Genomic DNA, 20,108 nt, shown 5'->3' on the forward strand with positions numbered 1-20,108 from the left:
TTCTGCTGTTCTTGTTGCTGCAATTGTTGCTGTTGTTGGTGTTCTTGTTGCTGTTGTTGATGTTGTTGTTGTTGTTGTATATGTCGCATCAGTAAATCTTGATTTCCTTGGATGATCTCTGCCAAGAGAGCTAGTTGGGGCTGGGGCTGAACCTCAGCTTCCAAACGAGGAGAAACGGGAGGAAACGCCGGTTCATGGGACGAAACGCGTCCGGCAGCTCGTCGCTCCGCGCGTGATGCTCTCGTCAGAGGAGATCGTTGCATTTTTTTGTATATTCTTCTTATCACTCAAAATCCACTCAAAACTCTGTCGAGATTCAGAAGAATCCCACTTCTGACGCCAGTGTTACAAAGCGGAAAATTAAGAGAGGAAAAGGATTTATTTTGTGACGAAGCTCTCCTTTTAAAGTCTTGAGATAGACTGTTTTTACAATAATGTTGGTTGACGCAGCAACCTTATTCTTTTGAAAGACATAAGAGGTTTATAAACGTCTTTTATCTATGATGACTACTAGATCATTAAAAAGGGGACAAAACGGGTGATTTCACCATTTGTAACAATATATGTACATATGTATCCGAAAATATTGATCGTGGAGTATAAAAAGTGTGAGAACCAAAGTTGAAGGAAATAAAATTCCACCCATTACGATTTTTTTGACAAACTTGATAGTATAACTCTGCAAATATTGATCCTAGCGTAAAAATGATAATGACCAAACCTGTGGGAAATTAAATTTTCAACAACTTTGAATTCACCATTTTTGCTCTTAAGTTGTAAATTAACGAGTTATTTCAGAAAAACGAAAAAATTGAACTTTAAATCAAGATGGCGGCGAACGCAATGGCGGGATTTTCCCGAAAATCGAGATGTAGACTTCCAAACACCCCCCCCCGAAGTATAAAAAAGAAAATCGCTCCCCCTAATTATTTCCATTTGAATGTCTATCTCGACTGGACTAATCTTAAGTTATGCCGCAAAGCCTTCAAATTTCCACATTCGAAACTGGAATTTATGGTGCTTCGCGAATAATTCTTTCTCCCTATTCTTGTTTTGCAGAATCAAAAAGTTTGAAACTTAGTGAACTCCTTGTCTACAGTTGTACATATTTGATGGAAATCTTAGAGATTTCAGGAGAAGAAAAATTGAGTGCAAATCGCCAAAAATTCTCTGTTATTCGAATATTAAAATATTGAGCCTTTGCTGCAGAGTTCAGAATTCTTATAAATGTATTCGTTGATGAAGAAAGCAATTAATGGTAACATCGCCAGATGTGTACTCTACTCCGGTGATTGTTAGGGATTAAATTAGTCCTTCGTAAGCGATTGAACAATTTATTGTGTCTTTTGAACCATACATTTTTTTTCGCAATCCACTCAACATTATTCCCATTAATTTTAGCTCCACTTGAACCACGCGTGTTGAATATTACGGCAACTGCAGCTTCATTCCACTACCCTACCAGTATTGATGAACAATGGATACAGATCATTCGCTACGAGATAAAGGTAACACAAAGCATTCGCGAATGTATCAATAATATCGAACAGTTGCAACTTTCTTGATAAATTCAAATCCTCGTGATACTGCTGCTGAATGATCATCATTGCACTCTTGTCGTTTACAGCCGAGGAACTGGTCATGGAGTGAAAAAGTTGAATGCCAAGGAAATAGACAGGGACGTAATCATAAATCAGAAATCGCCAGTCTAGTACCTCAATCGTCGTACACAGTACGAGCTGTAATAACGGTGAAAAGTCCATTACACGAATGCAACAATAATAATATAATTGGGCCTGAAACGGATTTCACGACAGATATTCTGAGTAAGTGTATGTACTGCAAGATATGCATAATTTAAGGAGGTATTGTAGTCTAGATGTCTGCATTTTGGACTTGATATAAAAAAAAATATTCATATAATTTTGACCATCCATTTCTGCACAGATTTTTATTGCTGTTTGAAGAACTTCTAGTTAAATTTTTCAATTTTTAGAAATTTAACATCATCTCTGGATGAAAATATTCTTAAATGATGTTGCTATAATAATATGCAAAAACACTAAAATCCATTTCATCAAATTTCTAAACTAGAATACCCACTTGAAGAATATCTTTTCTCGATTAAAGAATAACGTAACGCCATTCGAATGAAATAGTGACAGGTGTCAACATATTTGAAGTCACTTTGGAACAGTTTGTCTTCCTGAATGAGAGGCTCCTTCCATAATTCGAAGTATCGCAGCTCAAGCCACGCACAGAGTATTTCCAGATACACTCCAATCATCCCCCTTCAACAGAAATTAACTCAAGTCGTTTACTGTTATTGTTTGAATAACTTAACAACGGCTTCCATAATTAGAGTCTCTAAGATCTCGTGGCTAATTATATCTGCCGATGGGCAATTTCAGTCAACACGTGATGCAGTATTGTTTATTTCTGGCGTCATTATATCCACTCGATCAAAGGCTTTTGATAACTGACAATGAAATGGAAGCAGACTGAGGGTGCGCCTACAGTGAAGTGACTTGGCCATGTGACATGGTCACACGACTGAGTCGAATGCATCGCACGTGCATCAGTTTTTGCAATCACACGCAACTGCGAATAATTTTTTATAAGAAATCAGTACTAAATACTATGTTCGACAATGATTACGTTCTGTCAGCTGCTACAGCTTAGATACTTGTTCACGTCAAAAGGTACAACAGAGGCCGCAGAGATTTAAGAGCATGCTCAAGTCTTCAGGATATGAAAATAGGTATAACGGGATATAATCTGGCAAGTGATCTCGTTGAAGATGGAAACTTGTGACATGGGTCGAGTGTCATTCCATCTGGACTTACAAATTGGTCACTCGACACGTCGAACAATCGTGTCGCACGAACAAAGTCGCCTGACAATCAGTGTAGAATAATACCTAATCAGTGTAAACGCAGCTTGAAAACCATCGCTATCGCATATATAGTTACGCAATTTTTAAAATGATGCACAACGTGATTAGTTTCGTTTTGATAAGTATCATTTGGTATTCACAGCAACCAACAACCCACTGGACCGGAAACCATCCTTAATCGGAATCGGCATTGTGGAACTACAGTGGACAAACCCGTGGATAAGCCGGAGTACTAACCCATGCACTTCTGCACCAACCGACTGTAATACCACGGTACTCGTTCAATTAATGAATTCAACACTTTCCGTCTGGCCGACGAAGATATTTCCAAATAATGCGGATGTTTGCATTGGGAATCGATCATATGAACTTTCAACTGCAACGACATACCGCTTTGTCGTGACAATGGTGAATAGTTACAAACAAACACTAGAGAGCGTCGTAGATTCTTGGATCCCGGCGAGCGTGGGGTTCGACGATAGGGATGAAAAACTGGAGGTGGAAGAAACGGACACTTCGGTCGATATCAGAATTCCCAAGATCCTGAACATAACGTCGGACAGCGTCGTGAAAATCATCGTAGAGGGAACATCGACATGTAGCAACCAAAGCGTCCCGCCGATCTTCAGAAAACTCTTGATCAATGGAAACGATTCCAGTAAGGCATGGATTGCCCAAAGCTTCGAGGTGAGTACGAAAACAGGTCAATTCTTCCTCCAGCGTGCCGTATTTTTTATCTGCCAATCCTGCTGTTTTTCCTGATACGTTTTAGGATCCGAAAAACGTGACTCAGAAATACTCGATTGAGAAGATCCTGAACGATAAGAAATCGCCGAGGTGTCATTTACGTTCTGCAGAAACTTATTATGTTATCGTGGCTGTCGTTAACAGGACCGGCCAAGTGTTTGCGAAAATATCTTCAAAACCTATCAATCTAAAGACCTTCAAAGCTAACAATAAGCAGACCTGGGTGTGGTTTTATATCGTTTTGATACTAGTCATTTGTCTACTTATAACCACCCTCGGAGTGTTTCTTTTCTACACAGGCCGGTAAGCATGTCCTTTAATCTAACCTAATTTGAGTCAAAAAAATTGAAACCATTAATCTTGAGTTCCAAATACTTCTCAGGAAACGAATGAAATCACGTACAATGGACACGGATGAAGTAACCATGATCACGTCAATTGTTACACCCGGCGATTAGCAGTTCGACGGCTGTTCACATCCAGTCAAGCTGAAACAGTTCGAACAATACGTGAAGAAAGCCGTTGCGGATAGAGAACTTGAAATTCAATTCAAGGTAACGAAATGCCGAATTATTATACCAAACTTTTGTAGCCGAAGTACTCACATACTCGTGTACCAGCAGTAGACGGCCAAGACGTACTAGAGATACAACTTGGTCAATGTATCTCACAATTAGGTTTCGCTGTACATTTTTCTCACATCCACCATTATCATTGTGATAGACTAAATTAGCTTTTCATTTAAATACAATCTATGTTATTCGAGATGTTTTTTTCCATGTTACAGAGTCTACCAACAGGACTTCTCCACCCTCGCCGCTTTGCAAGCTTACCGGAGAATAAGACAAAAAATAGAGATGAAAATTTTATAGCTTGTACGTATTATTTTAATTATGTTTGCTGCGAATAGAGACCTGAAGAGAGTCCTACAGAATTGTGCGAATATGTTGGGGGGTAATGAACGGCTACATTGAATGCATCGACACTTTCCGTCTGACGTCCATTTATTTGCTGGATAAAGCATCCATAAAATTATTGTACTAACAATAAGACAGAATAATGTCGATCATTTCTCAATCAATTGATTCACGTGAATAGTTGGCACAGTCAGAACAGACGACCCTAACGATCTCGTGAAATGTATGAATGCCAATCCAAAACATGAGATTTCACGTACTGACCTACGCAGAAAATGTACTTTCCCTGTTCACCCTGAATCACATCCCTCCGATGCAATTGACACGTTACTGTCCACAGATGACCATACGCGAGTGATTCTCGCCAAACGTTCCTGCAATTTTGGCTCCGATTATATTAACGCGAGTTACATACCGGTGAGGCAATAGAGGCTTGAATCAAAATCATTATTGAACAGCCGTGACTTGCGGATCGATTTACACGTGACACGTTGCATGATTCAGGGCTTCTGCAAAGAATGGGGCTACATCGCAACCCAAGCTCCGATGCCAGAAACGGTGGTAGATTTCTGGAAAATGATCTGGCAGGAGGAAGTTCTGATCGTTTGCATGCTGATGAAGATCACCGAGGGTGGACAGGTAACGGGGCGAGCTCTCATTAATCAAATTTTACGAATGCGGTACTTCAATGTGTGTTATTCTTGTAGAAAATATGCAAGCAGTATTGGCCAGAAATTGGAAATACAGTGGAACACGGTCGGGTAACAATTTTGAACGTAAAGCAGCGCGTCTACGCCGATTACACTCACAGAATTTTCCAGGTGACAAAGTGCTACGAAACATACTCGCGACAAGTATGTTTTAATCACCTAATCCGATATCTCCGGCATCAGCATTTCTTGGCATTCCACTGTCTCTCTACCGTAGATTCACCACCTTCACGGGATGGCCGAAACAAGAAGTGCCGATGTACTGGCATTCCGTCGTCGAATATTTCAATGAGCTGAGGGGTCGTTCCTCGGGACCGGGACCCATACTCGTTCACTGTGCTACGGGCACGGGCCGAACCGGAACCTTTATTCTTTGCGACATCGGTCTCCATTCCACCGCCGCTGAAGGGGTAACTATTTGGAATTCCAAAATTTACGCGTTGGTGGTATAACTTGCGCAGTGATCACTAATTGGACATGCTCGATCCGTTGCAAACGGTGGACTTGTTCGCAGAGGCCGACAAGATGTACACTGCTCGGGCAAATATGTTGGAGAATTTGCAGCAATACATATTGGCGCACTTACTGCCCATGCAATGCTTGCTTACGTTGCCCGCGAAACTGAGTTGCAGTCACGTCTCCAGGGCGGAAATTGAAAAAATGAAGATAGACTTGAGGACCCATATGCGGAGGTGCGTATCCGCGAATGAAAACCTTCTTCGGCGTCACGTCGATGAGAAACCTGTCCATCTGCCTGAAATGAGTAACTATAAAGAAATATTGCTCGCCGACTCACAATTCAATGGGCAAAGAAGAGGGATCCAAAATTTTTGGACCTATTTACTAGTTCCGAAAATCATAGCGAAGTCGGTGCACAGTATCTGTGAATAGCTCACCCAACACTCTACGAACCGAGTAAATACAGATGGTAAATTTGAATTTTCACCTTGTGCCGTCACAGGCTCGGAAACTTTGTTTGGAAGGAACAAGCTCTACGACCTTCGTGCGAACCGCTGAAGTCACCGAATCCAGATCACTTGCAGAAAAACAGATTTCCGAAATTCATACCAGGTTAGGCATTGCCCACCCGTCGTACCGTTGTAACATTACATACTAGAAGTATTGTTAGAGGGTAACAATTTGGTTACATTCCCGATAGTGACTGATAGTTTGGTCAGCCTCAAGCGGTATCCACCTGATGCAACCGACAGCGATTACATCAGCGCGGTGAGCATCGATGGGGTCAAGGTTAAAGGACAGTAGCTGGCCTCCCAATTGCCTCTACGGCCGACCCTTTCCGATTTCTGGCGACTGGTTGCCGAGAAACGAACTGAACTCATTGTAATCCTGCAAAGACCCAGACCGGAAAGTCTCGTGAGTACCGAAACTGAAATGCAGAATTACTCGCGACTCTATGCCACCGGTAATCGTTACTCCATTTCGAAGTACCCGTAATCAGATTTGCAGGATTGCGTCGACATCATTCCCCGGAAGATGAGTACGCTCAGACCTGTGCCTCACATTGAGGTGAAAACGAAAACATTAGATCACTCTAACGAACATTTCACAACGGATAAACTCCAGCTGACCGACACGTCCGAGGTGAATGTCTAATTTACCAGCATCCGCTTTCTCTTCGTCTTTTTCACTCACACGTTGGTTTTCTTACTTTCCGATTACCTCTGACAGGAAGAACCAAGAACGCAAAATATCACTGTACTGACCTGCAAGGGCTGGAACCTCTCTGAAGACGAAGATCCTCCACAGCCTAAGGTCCTGGTCAAACTATACATGGCCTCGGAAAGGGTTCAACGGGTATAAAGTCCTACCCTCGTTCTCTGTTAGTGAGTAATTGTTCCAGCAATATTTATGTCGTTTGTCTCTTGTATTTCAAATCAATGTCAATCTACTTGCATCCCTGAAATCATTTCCGGAAAACTCAGATCGATTTCTTCACGCGCCATCGAAGATGATCTCTGACTGACAAATATGATACCTGATACAATCGTTTTCATTACCAGTGACGGCGTCACAGAGTGCGGGCTGTACTTGGCTCTGAGCATCCTACTGGAACGTATGTCCGTTGAGCAGGAGTGTGACGTAATTTCGGCGGTCCATGCGAGACGCCAATTCAGACGAGAGTTCGTTTACTCTAAAGTCAATCGAATTTCCATCAATTGCATCATTGATTTTTCGATCAGTAAATATACGCCGGTAGTAATTATTGTACGCAAAGGAGAATAAAGTGTAGAATGCAGCATGAACGTGGCAGTGAACGCGACAAGCTTTCAATATGAATTATGACTGCAAATATGGAATACAATATTTCCAAACGACCCTAAGCGCGTTCTTTGTGTTTTAGGCTCAGTTCGAGTACTTGTACGATGCGGCACTAGAGTTTGTTCAAGACTTTGGAAATTACTCCAACATGGCGTTACGTCCGGTAGTGTCCCGGACAGCTACTTTCATCTCTTAACCATGTGATCTCATACTTCTCGCCCTGTCTCTCCATCTCTCACGTCCTTTCGAAATCGCCCGTAGGTACCTGAAACGCATCTACTCGCTTACTTGCGATTCCTCACTTTACTCAGGCCTTCGCCAAACCTCCCCCGTTTTTATACTTCACTCGCTCTTCAACCAAATTTCTTTAGATGGGCTATGAGACCTTGTTATAATCTATTCCGCACTCATAAATAAATCAGATATGCCATACACCTTCAATCCACCAATATCCCATTAATATTTTCCTGTGAAACATCACTTCCGCAACACATATCAACCGAAACATCATAAAAACCTAGAGGTAAGATCACTTTACGCTGGAAAAGAGCCTTCAACAAAATCAATAATCCCCAACGGATGTATGTACCTAACAATGACCTTATTTGCACCAGAAGATGCTTGGAGACAGTATAAATCACGCTCTACTGTGTCAGATTAATGTCTAAAAATATGATACCATGTATGTGATACCAATACATATAATGTATTCAATTATTGACTATTCCGATGTAACTGTTCGTCATCTATGATCATCAAGATCGAATGCTGAGACGTTTCTAGTATGAAAATAAAATTACTGCTATGGAAGAGTACAGCTTTTGATCTAAAAAATTGTATCCCTTTAGTCGGAAGCTGATTAACAAGGTAAGAGGAGAAGGAGCTTTTCGTTTTTGGACAATTACAAATTTTACCGCTGCTGTATTTTCAGAGATGCATTTCGTAAATACTATATTGCGTAGCGAGGAACCGAAGACGAATATTCGTCATGTTAGGTGGCCGCAAGCCAAAACTTTGAAAAGGGCAGAGACTCCGATTCAAATTTGATTTCAACGTGAAACGAATAATTGACGTGCTCCAACACGTGTGGAAAACACTATTAGTCGTAAACTCACTTCACAATCAAGTAAACTACAATAATGTGTTCGTTTTTTTACAAGATGTGTCCATAATTGTAGCACGTCAATTATTTATTCCCCGTTTCAATCGAATTTCAATCATAGTTTCAGCTCGTGGCCACCAGCCGGCCGATGTGGACACCGAATATAACGAATCGCAAATACGCAAGGCGGGAAGACCGCTGCCTCCTTGTTGCAAAGGATTATTTGCATAACAAGAGTATGTTACGCGTTTTTTCACGAAGCCTAAAATTGAGGTTAGGGTTGAGGGTTTTGCGGTTTTCTTACGAACCGAATCAACCTTCTATTCATATCTGACAAGCAAGGTCAAGGTATCGGTACGAAAGCTCAGTACGATTGCATACAACGAAAGTACACAAACTTTTTATTCCAGACTAATGTTTGTTATAAAGTGTAAAATACGCTTTTACGCCCTGCCTACAGCTGATAAACGGTTCCGCAACCTTCTAACTGATATAGGCACGGTTGCGGTTGACGACAAAACATTAGACACGATTGCTGGTTGAATTTTACTGTATAAAAGTTGCGTTCACTTCGTCGGCTGCAGTCATGTGAATTCTAAATGGTTTCAGACCCACACGAATCATCAAGTGATCGCTGAGGTATCACATTAACGTAAAACATGACAGTGAAAATATGTACCTGAGAATCCTAAGCAATGATCTATAATAAGAAATTCAGACAGTACGGCGGAAATCAAGAGTCCTCGTATGGTTTTATAAATCCCAGAGTTCAGGTTACTGCCAAAATCCCATCCGCCGATTGGATGTCCGAAAATAAATTTGAGTAACTAAAAGATTTGCGTCCATGGAAAGACTTGATTCCCTCCGTAGAATGATAAATCGGACGTCGCGAACGGAGAAGCAGGATGGAACATCCTGTGGACTTACGGTTTTTGCGGTTTCTTTCGAAAAAATTATTCCTTTCCCGACGGCTGATGATGAGTGGAATTCTCAGTCTTGGTCGAAAGCCCAGTACATGACATTCCGTATTCCGCATCGATTGCATTGCGTGACGGTATAATATCATCAGTATTCTTCGAACGAGTAAAAAAGTATAAAATTTAACGGACGGACTAGAATTCTTGTGGAAGATTGAAGTTACTGTGTGAGACGATAACGTCGAATACGTACAAACTTGAATGAAAAGAGATAATGTAGAACGGAAAAAATTGGTTTCACGTTACTCGTACGACCGAGAAAAAAGTCCGTTGCGAAAAGAATGTAATCAGTTTTTACAATGCTATTTTTCTGGAGGCTTACGTTTGTGATCGCAGTTTACCTCACGTCACTAACGGTGCAGAGTCGCGGGGAGATCTTCGTTTTTCGTGAATCTGTGCAAGCTCATGACCTGGAAGGTATACAACATACTTGTGTATCGGAAGATGATCGTTCCACGTTAGTTTGGAATCAAGTCCTCGACGATTCAACAAGTAAGCCTAATGTTAGATTGGAACACATACGTTTACAACTTTGATGGTGAACGATTCTGCCTGGCTTTAAAAAGATAAGCAGCCCATCCTAGTATGAACAGTATAATGCATCGCAACAGCATGTTTGTTATACCACAGCGAAAGCTTGGTAAGCCCTTGAAATTCTTAACACTGATCTTAAAGTTAAATGATTTCAGAATTCTCCGCCAGCACCAACAAATCATATTCGAAGTGAGTACGAAAACAGATCAATTCTTCCTCCAGTGTGCCGTATTTTTTATCTGCCAATCCTGCTGTTTTTCCTGATACGTTTTAGGATCCGAAAAACGTGACTCAGAAATACTCGATTGAGAAGATCCCGAACGATAAGAAATCGCCGAGGTGTCATTTACGTTCTGCAGAAACTTATTATGTTATCGTGGCTGTCGTTAACAGGACCGGCCAAGTGTTTGCGAATATAACTTCAAAACCTATCACCCTGAAGATGCAACCATCTGGTGTTTCGACCACCCCATCACACATATCAGCGCATATATGTGTGTCAAACGTAGAACAAAGTTGGATCTGGCTTTGTATTTTCTTGATTTTATTATCCTCCTTCCTGTTACTCTTCATTTGGCGCCGGTAAGCATTGCACGATTTTGACCACATTCTGTATCAACGCTTTTCCTGGATTCAATCATTCTTCATAGTCTATAATGGCAGAGGCATAACTAGCCATCCTGAAACTAGTCAAACGTTAATATCTTATTAACCACTTTCCAATATTAACCATTGAAGAATTTTTTTCGAATAATCTTGTCACTGCTCAAGTTGATCACTTAACATTTCAGGAAATTCCTAAAGATTTTGAGGCAAATACAACGAGAGGATGTCATTTCTTATTGGCAGCGTATCATGGATTACGTAAAGCCCGTCACTACTTGCCCTTTTCGATCAGGGCCATTATCTCTACACATATCACCTGTCACAGATCTGTTTCCAATAGGCAATAGCCCAGAGCTATGCGGAGAAAATTGTTACTCAATCCCAATCTCTGTTCAAAATTTCGAAAATTACGTTAAGGAATCCATCATTACCGGTCAATTGAAATCACAATTCATGGTAACAGTGCTTAAAATTGTGCAATACCACTTGTGAAACTTCGTCGTAAATTTTTAGTCCGATCACTTTTCTTTTTGCCCTTCAGATGTTTCCAAGAGGTCTGAGTGATAAGAGGCGACACAAGTATGGATCACTGGTAGAAAACAAAATCAAAAACAGATATGCGAACATCATACCATGTACGTATTGTTCTTAACGTCGAAAATTGCATGAAGTTTCACACAAATACATAGGATACACATGATATTGTGATTATCTTTGAGGCATTCGCGTCTTATCTGTATGAAAATTAGAAATTTACCTTCACGATCAGTCCCATGGATCCGGTTAAATTAACTCGGGTGTACAATTTATTTTCATTATTGATATGCTCATGTAAAGTGAGTTACCGCCCAGACGGCACACGTGTCAAAATGTTGACTATCGTTTGGCTAATTAATGGTTGACGACAAGTCAATTTACAATCCCCTTGTACACTATTGACGGTCAATAGCTAATCTCGCAGACATTCGAGAACGTGTGGTTGTCATGTAGTCAGCTATTGGCTGCAATTACACTCCCTTTATCAGTCTCCGATTTGTGGACTTGATTTTCTGCCAACAATAAGTCAAGTGTGAGTCGGCCGTGTGCTACTTGGGTATTCATTCATTTTCACACCATCATTATATAATGCAAATATTGTTCACGAACAATAACAGATGACGATACAAGAGTGATCCTGAAAAAAATTCCGGGCATTCCTTGCTCCGACTACATCAACGCGAATTACGTAGAGGTGAGAATGTGGAATGAGAATGTTTAAATACCAAATAATAAAGAAAGCTTGATTGAAAGAAAAACTGATTAGATATCTCTTACCTCTCGTCGCAGGGCCTCGACAAAGAAAAGTATTATATCGCGGCTCAAGGTCCCAAGCCAGAGACCATCGAGGATTTCTGGCGAATGGTTTGGCAAGAGGAATCCTCCGCGATTTGCATGCTGGCGAATATAGTCGAGAGTGAGAAGGTGAGAAAGAGAAATAGTGAATATACGACAGTAAATAGAACATCGGCTATTGAAACCGAGGCAAGGAACCTAATCCCCATGAACTTGTTTCTTTTTCTCAGATTAAATGCACGCAGTATTGGCCAGAATTTGGAAGCCGCGAAACTTACGGTGTCATCACTGTATTCATTGAGAGTCAGAAAGTATTTGCCGACTATACTTTCAGAACCTTTTGTATCAGTCACCAAGGGGAAAAGCGAAAAGTAGGATAGAAAATCCCAGACGGTAGAAAAAGGATGTCTTAAAGGATGTCTTACCCGCCATTTTCTGACGTCTATAAGACCCCGAGGACATCTTCTGGACGTAAGAAAATGGCGCATAAGACATCCTTTAGATGTCTTTTTGACGACTTTCAGTCTTGGGCTGTTCGGGATCGTTCAGATCTTTCAACCTTTGCGTTTCCGCAGCTTTAAGCAAGTGATCTTAACGCTCCACAGATCCAGCATCTGCATTATACGGGATGGCCGGATCACAAGGTGCCTCTGTACGTGCATTCCGTGATTGCATACTTGAAGAAGTTGCTCAGAACGCCCGTCGGAAGAGGACCCATAATTGTTCACTGCAGTGCAGGTGTCGGACGAACAGGTACACTTATACTGTGCGACATCTGCCTGCGACAGGCCGCTCAAACTGGGGTCAGTACTTATATGTCATTGGTTGTAGGTTAGCATTTATACTGAAGAGCTTTCACGGGCTTTAAGAATAATGAACTGTAACGCCGACAATTACAACGGAATTTATTTTTCCAGATCGTCGACGTACTTGCGCAATTTAAAAAACTTCGTGACTGTCGCTCCAACATGGTAGACACTGAAATGCAATACGTGTTTGCTCACATTGTCATGGCCGAATACTTGGCCGCACAACCTACGGAGATACCATGCAACAATGATTTGCCCCTGGCTATAGAGAGCATAAAGGAAAAATTACCGCAGCACATAGAAAGGTTCGCGTCCCAATTACAAAAGTAACCGTTATCCGAACACGCGCCTTTTTATGTTTATATCGCATTTTAGGCTTCGTAACACCGTTTGGCAAGATCAGACGCTGTGTCCGTGGATGAGATCCTTGCCACCACTTCCAGAACACCTTGTGAAAAACAGATACCCGGAACTTGCACCAGGTCAGACAACAAGTACAACAACTTGGGCCATGTCAATAATTTCTAAACTATATACCGTTACGTGTACGATGTATCAACGATTTAACGTACGTATATTTTCATTTCGAGTACAGACTGTTCCAATCTGGTCTACCTATCACGTAATCGAGCGCACAACTACGATGATTACATCAGCGCGGTCACGGTCGATGGATTTAAATTCAAGAAGCAATTCCTCGCCTCCCAATTACCCATGGCTTCGACGATTTCAAACCTCTGGAGACTAATTGCTGAGCAGAAGGTGGAGCTGGTTATCATTTTGCAAAAACCTGACCCCGACGATCCCGTGAGTATTAGACCAAAAAATTCCGAACCACGGACAAGCCTCGCGTGTACCTAATCAAGGATCCATGGATCAACGTTGCATTTATTTTTATCAAAATACGTGTAGCCGTGGACGTTTAATTTCCCACTAATCTATTTTTGCAGACATGCTGTGACGTCATGATGAACAAAGATTCGTTCAATCCTGTACCCTCCTTAAATGTGGCAGTGAAAACAAGCTCAGACCCAACGAAATCTTTTCATATCAACGAGGTTCTACTCACCGACAAGTCAGGGGTGTGTTTTACAACTTTTATAAAGGATATTATTCGAAGTAATCGGACATTTGTCGATACGCCTTTCGGTAGAGGACTATTGTTAGTAAACTCGGTTGAAAAAATTTCACTGAACATTATCTGCATTTTCTGTTTCACAAAGGGTTCGTCAGAGTTTCGTCAAGTTACAGTGTTGACATGCACGGAATGGGGTTTAGGACGTGGTGGAAAACCGCCACCGCCAAAAGATCTGGTTAGCTTCTGGATAATATCGGAGGATATTCATCGAGAACAAGGGCCAACGCTGGTTCTTTGTCAGTAAGTGACAACTGATTCATTTATTTGTAAGAATTAAATGTACCCTCTTATCTATTGGATATCTTGTAGCGCGGTTTTTCCGTTCATATCCTGCGTGACAAATATTTACGTAATTGTCAGAGTTAATACAGACATTTTCTGTTTCACCGGAAGCCGGTATGCTGATAAAAAATGGCAAGAATAGCTACTTATTTCCTTAAGTAGTCTCGCCTTTTTCTGCACCGGAATTGTCGTTATTTTCAGCGATGGCGTCACCGGCTGCGGTCTCTACTTGGCTTTGAGTTTTGTCTTGGAAAGAATGGCCGTCGAACGAGAATGTGACATCATTTTAGCCGTTCGAGCTGTTCGTCGGGCAAGACCGTGTTTTGTGCAGTCTCAGGTAAAGTCAATTCACAATGGACCCGTATACAAAAATTCTCGTCAAAATTACCCCCCCAAGAAAACAAATTGGTTTGCCGATTTGTTTCAATGCTGTCGCCGAAACTCGTACTCGGAGGAAATCGGTCAATGCAGTAAATTCGCCTGACTAGTATTTCGCCGATTCAGTGGTACAATAACAACAAACCGGAAAAACAGTTTTTTCACGATACTTTTCATCACCATGAAAAGGAAACTCTGTTGGTCTGTCCGACAAATTTCTTCGGTGACCTCGAAAACGGCCGAGTGAAAAATCTGAAACCGATAGAACTTGGCAGCTAACTGAAAAATTTTTGAATGAAAAATCGAAAATAATAACTCGAGTCAAATCACTCTACTTGCGTTATTAATTCAAAGAGGAAACACGATTTCTTAGTTCACACGCGATAAAAAATAGAAAAAAATACAAGTTATGATTATCACAAGCTACGAATTTTTCAATACTTGTAAAAATGTCTCTTGAAGAGTGGTGTATTTTACAAAAAAAATTAAAATAATACATGATTTGAAAAAAACATTTTGGGTTTAAAACTGAAAAACTGAAAATGAATTTCGATGTTTTTTCATATTTTCTTCATGAAGTACATCCCAAAATGAATAAAAAGACCTAGCATTTTGTTCTATCTGTTTTTGAAAAAGCTACGAGTACCTATTTAAAAAAAATAGTGCAAAATTTTGAAAAATTTATTCTGATTGAACGGGTTCAGACAAAAATCTTTAAAAAATTCGAAAGACTGCTTTCAGTAGGTATAAAAAAAATAGATTTTCAACGAAATCAAAAATGGTCGGGGCCACGGATTGGTCGGTTTCGTATGGAATGCCCTATAGATTTATCGGTAAAATATTGAAAATCGATTAATTTCCGGAAGAACCGGAAATTCAAATTAAACGGGACATGGCAATTCTTGATGCCCATCACTTGATTGTTAAATCCTGTAAGTTTCAAATTTTTTCGTCAAACCGCTTTCGAGATCATCGCAGGAGCTTGTCGGTCAGACGGACAGAACGACATCCAGACGACATTTTTCTAAAAACCTGTTTTTCGGATATTAGAATTTCAAAAACGTAAAGACTCGTGAAGATCAGAAAAAGCGATTTTCGACCGAAATCAGTACTTTTCTGATATCACCAAAGGTGATGAAAAGTAAAAATCACTAATGCCAGCCTAATGACGCAAAGCATATTTTATTTTATCACAGGAACAATTCGAATACTTGTACAACGCCGCAGCGGAGTACATCAAGTCCTTCGAGACGTACGCTAACTTTGATTGATTTGTCAAGTTACAATCAGCTACAGTATAATAATACTGTCAGTAAATACTACATCAATAAACATACATCATTATACATCACAATTATTTCAACAACAAAATTTTAGATGAAACATATTAGACTGTGGCGTATCGAATACTCAACCGAAAAAAAGACCGAATATACTTAATTTTGTTCCAGCATTTATAATGACTGACCGTTTCAGAATAATGCAAGTTCATACGGTACCATATGCTTAATCACGACATATTTTTGCTGTCGCTGAGAGATATCAAAACCACATAAAAATTTTCTTTTTTCACGAAGAAAAAAATCAGTTGAATTAATGAAATGGACGAACATAGACAGCCGAATAGAAAATTAATCGCTACAACTCAACACTAGTCGACGTATAAGTGACAACTAATGTTTAATTGCAGTATTTAAATATTTATTCGGCCGCCGGTTATCGACGATTTAGTTGATATAACTGATTTTTTTCAGTGTATGATGAATCTGAAATTCAAAAATTATTCGACGAGTAGTTCAAGGTAACAGGTAATATTTTAACGAGGGAGATTATGATACAAGTATCTCTGGGTTGTAAAGACATTCAGAACGCGATATATCACGTATAAATATATACTTTATTTTCATAAAAGGTCATTTTCATTTCAATAATACGTATACTCGTACTAAAAAAAAATGTATATACATTGATTTTTCAAATTTATCACAGTCTTCAGGTACAGGTTTAGCTTGGATTTCCTGCAAATAAAAAACATATTTATGAACATTTATTAAGGGACATTTGATCAACAGTCACGTCAGTGGGAAATCAATTTTCTGCATAAATAAGTGAGTAAGGTCATTGGGAAAGTTTTTATAGAGAATCTGTATTTGATATCTTATGAACAAGTCAGTTACAGTCATGTAATTTGTAAAATGTATCTATCGTATGTAGCATATGATCGTAAATAGAAAATTCAACCGCGCTCAACGTTGCGATTACAAGCTTAACTAGATTTTCAATGTTATCAATGTACGGCAAGCATTTCATTAGTCTCGAGTTAATTGCATCTAATGCAATTAAGAGTAAAAATGCGCAAAGTCATTTCCTGAAATCACATTACTATTCAATCTGACAAACGGTTTATTGTGGCCTGTCTGCCATCCGATTGGCAATTGCTTTGGTGTATTTTATTTTTTTTTTTTTTTTAATACTCTAGTTAGGTATACGACTATGTATAATGAATTTTATAAATTTGTAATAAGAATTCAATTTTCAATCAGTATTTTGTATATTAAAAATAATTAAATATGAAATACTCTGTACGACACGCTTATTAATCGTATTTCTGCCCGTCAGTTAACATTTCTGATTTCAGCATGAAAATCCTTGTTATCAACCATGTACATACGTAGTATTGGTCAAATTCCAATGAAATAACACGTCATAATTAAATATAAAACATTTACCGCGATGCATTTTATAACCAATATAATACCCCTTCAACTCTTGAAATTTGAAAAAAGGAAAATTCTCGCTGGCGCGATTAACTTGATTGCTGGGCCAATTTCAATATACGATGCACTGTGTGAGTATCAAGTATTGCATCAACGTTTGGCCAATGTACATACCGTACTTCGTAATAATTTGTAGTAAAGTAAGACGATTTTCAACGTTAATATTAAACGGATAAAATTGGTCCTGAATAAGAGTACACAGGTATACATAACATATTGAGAGACGGATTTGGATGAAAAGAAAAGATTGTAAGATTGAAATTTTTTTCAAATCTTTTGCAGATTGTTTCTGTTAAGTAGATGTAAAATATTAAATACAACGATGAATAAAAACACACACATACACTTGCACATACACACTCATGTACTGCCCCCCCCCCCCCCTTCTGGTGTCACTATAAATTAATATTATGCCGTTTGTCTATGTCAATTCAGTGAAATCAACTTTGATCTATTCTATAAAACAAAAATATATATATATGTGTGTGTGTGTGTAAATAAATATACATCACTGCTTGCACAGGCCTACTCGGAGCTATGGTATCGAATAAACTGAGCAAAGTGTAGTAATAAGTATGGATAAGTAGAGTAAAGTTAGTTTTCAGTAACGTTTGAGTTTTCCAACGTAAGCGATTGTATAAAAGTAGGTTGAAGTAGTTTCCTTGGCTGCAGGCCCGACGTGGTCAGTGTGTCTTAAAATTCGTCTCATTTGTGGCGTGCGTCCAGCTTGTGTATACCAGTCAGTCTGTGGAGACAAATAGAAACATTACATTTTTTTTCGCTGCCAAGATATAACAACGTCCGACAACATTTACGAGGGTACAAAAAGAAATTCGCAAACGTGCGTTGCTTCGGTCTCGGTGCAATTTGTTACTTACGTGTTGTGTAGAACATCCTCAATTTTCATCCTCGTCCATTCGGAGACGCTTTCGACGATCGTCGCCCACGTTCCTCTCCTCAGCTTCCAACACCTTCAAACGTGATCCACAGATCTCTTGTCCGTGCAGTGTCTACAATTAAACATTAAACTACCTTCGTAGAAAATTTCCCGTTCGAAAAATTAAGCGGTAGATTTCTCTACAACGAAAAGAAAGGTAACACTGTAGAGCAAATGCAAAGCACTTAAGGGCATAACGAATTGGTACAGAAAAATTTACGCATACAGGTCGACATCATTGGTGCTCGAAAAATGATTTAACCACAAGTCTCGGAATTATCAACACACAATATTAGAATACCGTTATCGTAATTAGAAAATTAATGAACTGACCTTAATAGCTTTGTCCGCGCTTTCGGCAGACGCATATTTTGCGTATCCGCAATTTTTTCCAGGAAGCATATACACATCTATCAAGTTCCCAAATCTACAAAAAGCATCTTTCATAGCATAAATTGGAGGCACAGGTGGTCCACACACAATAAAACATCTCTTAGCAATTTCTGCATCAATACTAGCCATTGGCTCAACGGGTGGAAGTTTTATATTCACTGTATGTTCCAAACCTGTAACCAACGGACCAACACCTGTTTCGTGCGATAAAATTCGTATTAAAAACAATGCTTTGACACTTGGCAACTTAAACTAATCTTAATATAGAAAATGTAAAGTAAAACGTCTACAGACTGTCGACTTTGATCTCACATCACATACTCATTCTCAATGAAACTTAGGCCCATTCAAAATGTGGCGTATTTTTTGCTAGACACTAATTTTCATAATTTGAACCAATAATAATCATATAAATGTTAATGAAAAAGGAGCAATTTTACAAAGTTACCGTTAGTTTCTGATATCAAGTATTTTGAATGTGAAATTAGTTTGATATTCTGGGATTCATACTTACTTGGTGCCGTAAGACCAGCAGCTTGAATCAATGATGTAGCTTGGGCAATAGTTTCAGCCAAGTGAGCTAAATCTGTTCTTGTGCCAGCTATACCAGATGAATTGGAGGTGCCAGGTTTAGCTGTACTTCTCTGAGGACTTCCACCAGTCACATCAGGTTTTACAATCATTCTGTGACCGGGAGGATATTCGAAACCGTGAAACTTTTCCCTAGCGTAAGCAGCAGCACTGGAATTTGAGTAAACCACCGTCGCTTGCCCTCGCGGCATTCGATATCTCATGTCCATTTTCAAATGACAGTAATCTAAGCCAGGAACAATGTCAAAAAGTCTCCAAAGCTGGTCTTGATTCAAGGCCGGATGTGCTATGACCTGTAATCGAGTATAACCTTCTGCATTCGGATAATTAGTTGCAATCTCCAGGCTGATGCTACTTTTGCCAAAATTACTGGTGCCGTATCCTCCTCCATGGCTATCATAATTTGCAGAGATACCATTGTTATATTTTAAATCGCTATGATCCGGTTTGGGCTTCTTTGGCTCAGCAAAGACAGCTTTGTACTTTCTGTCACACTCTTCGAATGCCTTAGCTGCACTTGATACCTTTCTGAATTTGACATAGCCGAAACCTTTCGATTCATTTGTAATCCTGTCCTTGACTACCGTTACGTAATCAATAGGACCAAATTTAGAAAATTCCTGCTGCAGTTCTCCATCAGTCATTGACTTTGGTAGCACACAAAACAAACGTACCCACCTCTCCTCCTCGTTTGTTTCTCTG

At 39.7% G+C, this 20,108-nt stretch overlaps 2 protein-coding genes and 1 long non-coding RNA gene across 4 annotated transcripts in view; 2 read left to right on the forward strand and 1 right to left on the reverse strand.

The window, feature by feature from the left end:
- The first annotated feature begins 1,227 nt into the window (after window positions 1-1,227).
- LOC107224324 (receptor-type tyrosine-protein phosphatase epsilon-like) lies at window positions 1,228-16,265 on the forward strand. Its single transcript, XM_046737980.1, has 18 exons — window positions 1,228-1,288; window positions 1,402-1,508; window positions 1,628-1,826; window positions 3,039-3,583; window positions 10,438-10,745; window positions 10,955-11,225; window positions 11,311-11,404; window positions 11,924-12,000; window positions 12,096-12,230; window positions 12,332-12,472; window positions 12,707-12,904; window positions 13,019-13,215; window positions 13,286-13,392; window positions 13,506-13,717; window positions 13,861-13,992; window positions 14,134-14,288; window positions 14,532-14,667; window positions 15,905-16,265. The coding sequence occupies exons 1-18, from the start codon at window positions 1,228-1,230 to the stop codon at window positions 15,977-15,979; spliced, it is 3,150 nt and encodes a 1,049-aa protein (XP_046593936.1). The 3' UTR covers window positions 15,980-16,265.
- On the forward strand, window positions 5,114-8,218 carry LOC124293852. Its single transcript, XR_006903725.1, has 9 exons — window positions 5,114-5,199; window positions 5,268-5,680; window positions 5,785-5,962; window positions 6,232-6,341; window positions 6,430-6,644; window positions 6,730-6,872; window positions 6,960-7,114; window positions 7,292-7,427; window positions 7,633-8,218. It is a non-coding gene; the product is annotated as an uncharacterized LOC124293852 (long non-coding RNA).
- Window positions 16,266-16,586: 321 nt separating the features above from the next.
- The window catches only part of LOC107224336 (RNA-binding protein 45), a 5,142-nt gene continuing 1,620 nt past the window's right edge, over window positions 16,587-20,108 (reverse strand). The window contains exons 3-6 of one of the 2 annotated variants that reach the window (XM_015664348.2): window positions 19,330-20,108; window positions 18,756-19,009; window positions 18,364-18,495; window positions 16,587-16,726 (exon numbers count right to left, since the gene is read on the reverse strand). The exon at window positions 19,330-20,108 is cut by the window's right edge and continues 18 nt beyond it. In XM_015664348.2, the coding sequence (XP_015519834.1) occupies window positions 18,382-18,495; window positions 18,756-19,009; window positions 19,330-20,108 (1,147 nt within the window). In that variant the 3' untranslated portion in view covers window positions 16,587-16,726; window positions 18,364-18,381. Of the gene's footprint in view, window positions 16,727-17,104; window positions 18,231-18,363; window positions 18,496-18,755; window positions 19,010-19,329 lie in introns of those variants that run through there. The other variant, XM_015664347.2, reaches the window with a different exon arrangement.

Source organism: Neodiprion lecontei, chromosome 4, assembly GCF_021901455.1.
Source record: "Neodiprion lecontei isolate iyNeoLeco1 chromosome 4, iyNeoLeco1.1, whole genome shotgun sequence".
In the NCBI taxonomy this organism is placed as follows: Eukaryota; Metazoa; Arthropoda; class Insecta; order Hymenoptera; family Diprionidae; genus Neodiprion; species Neodiprion lecontei.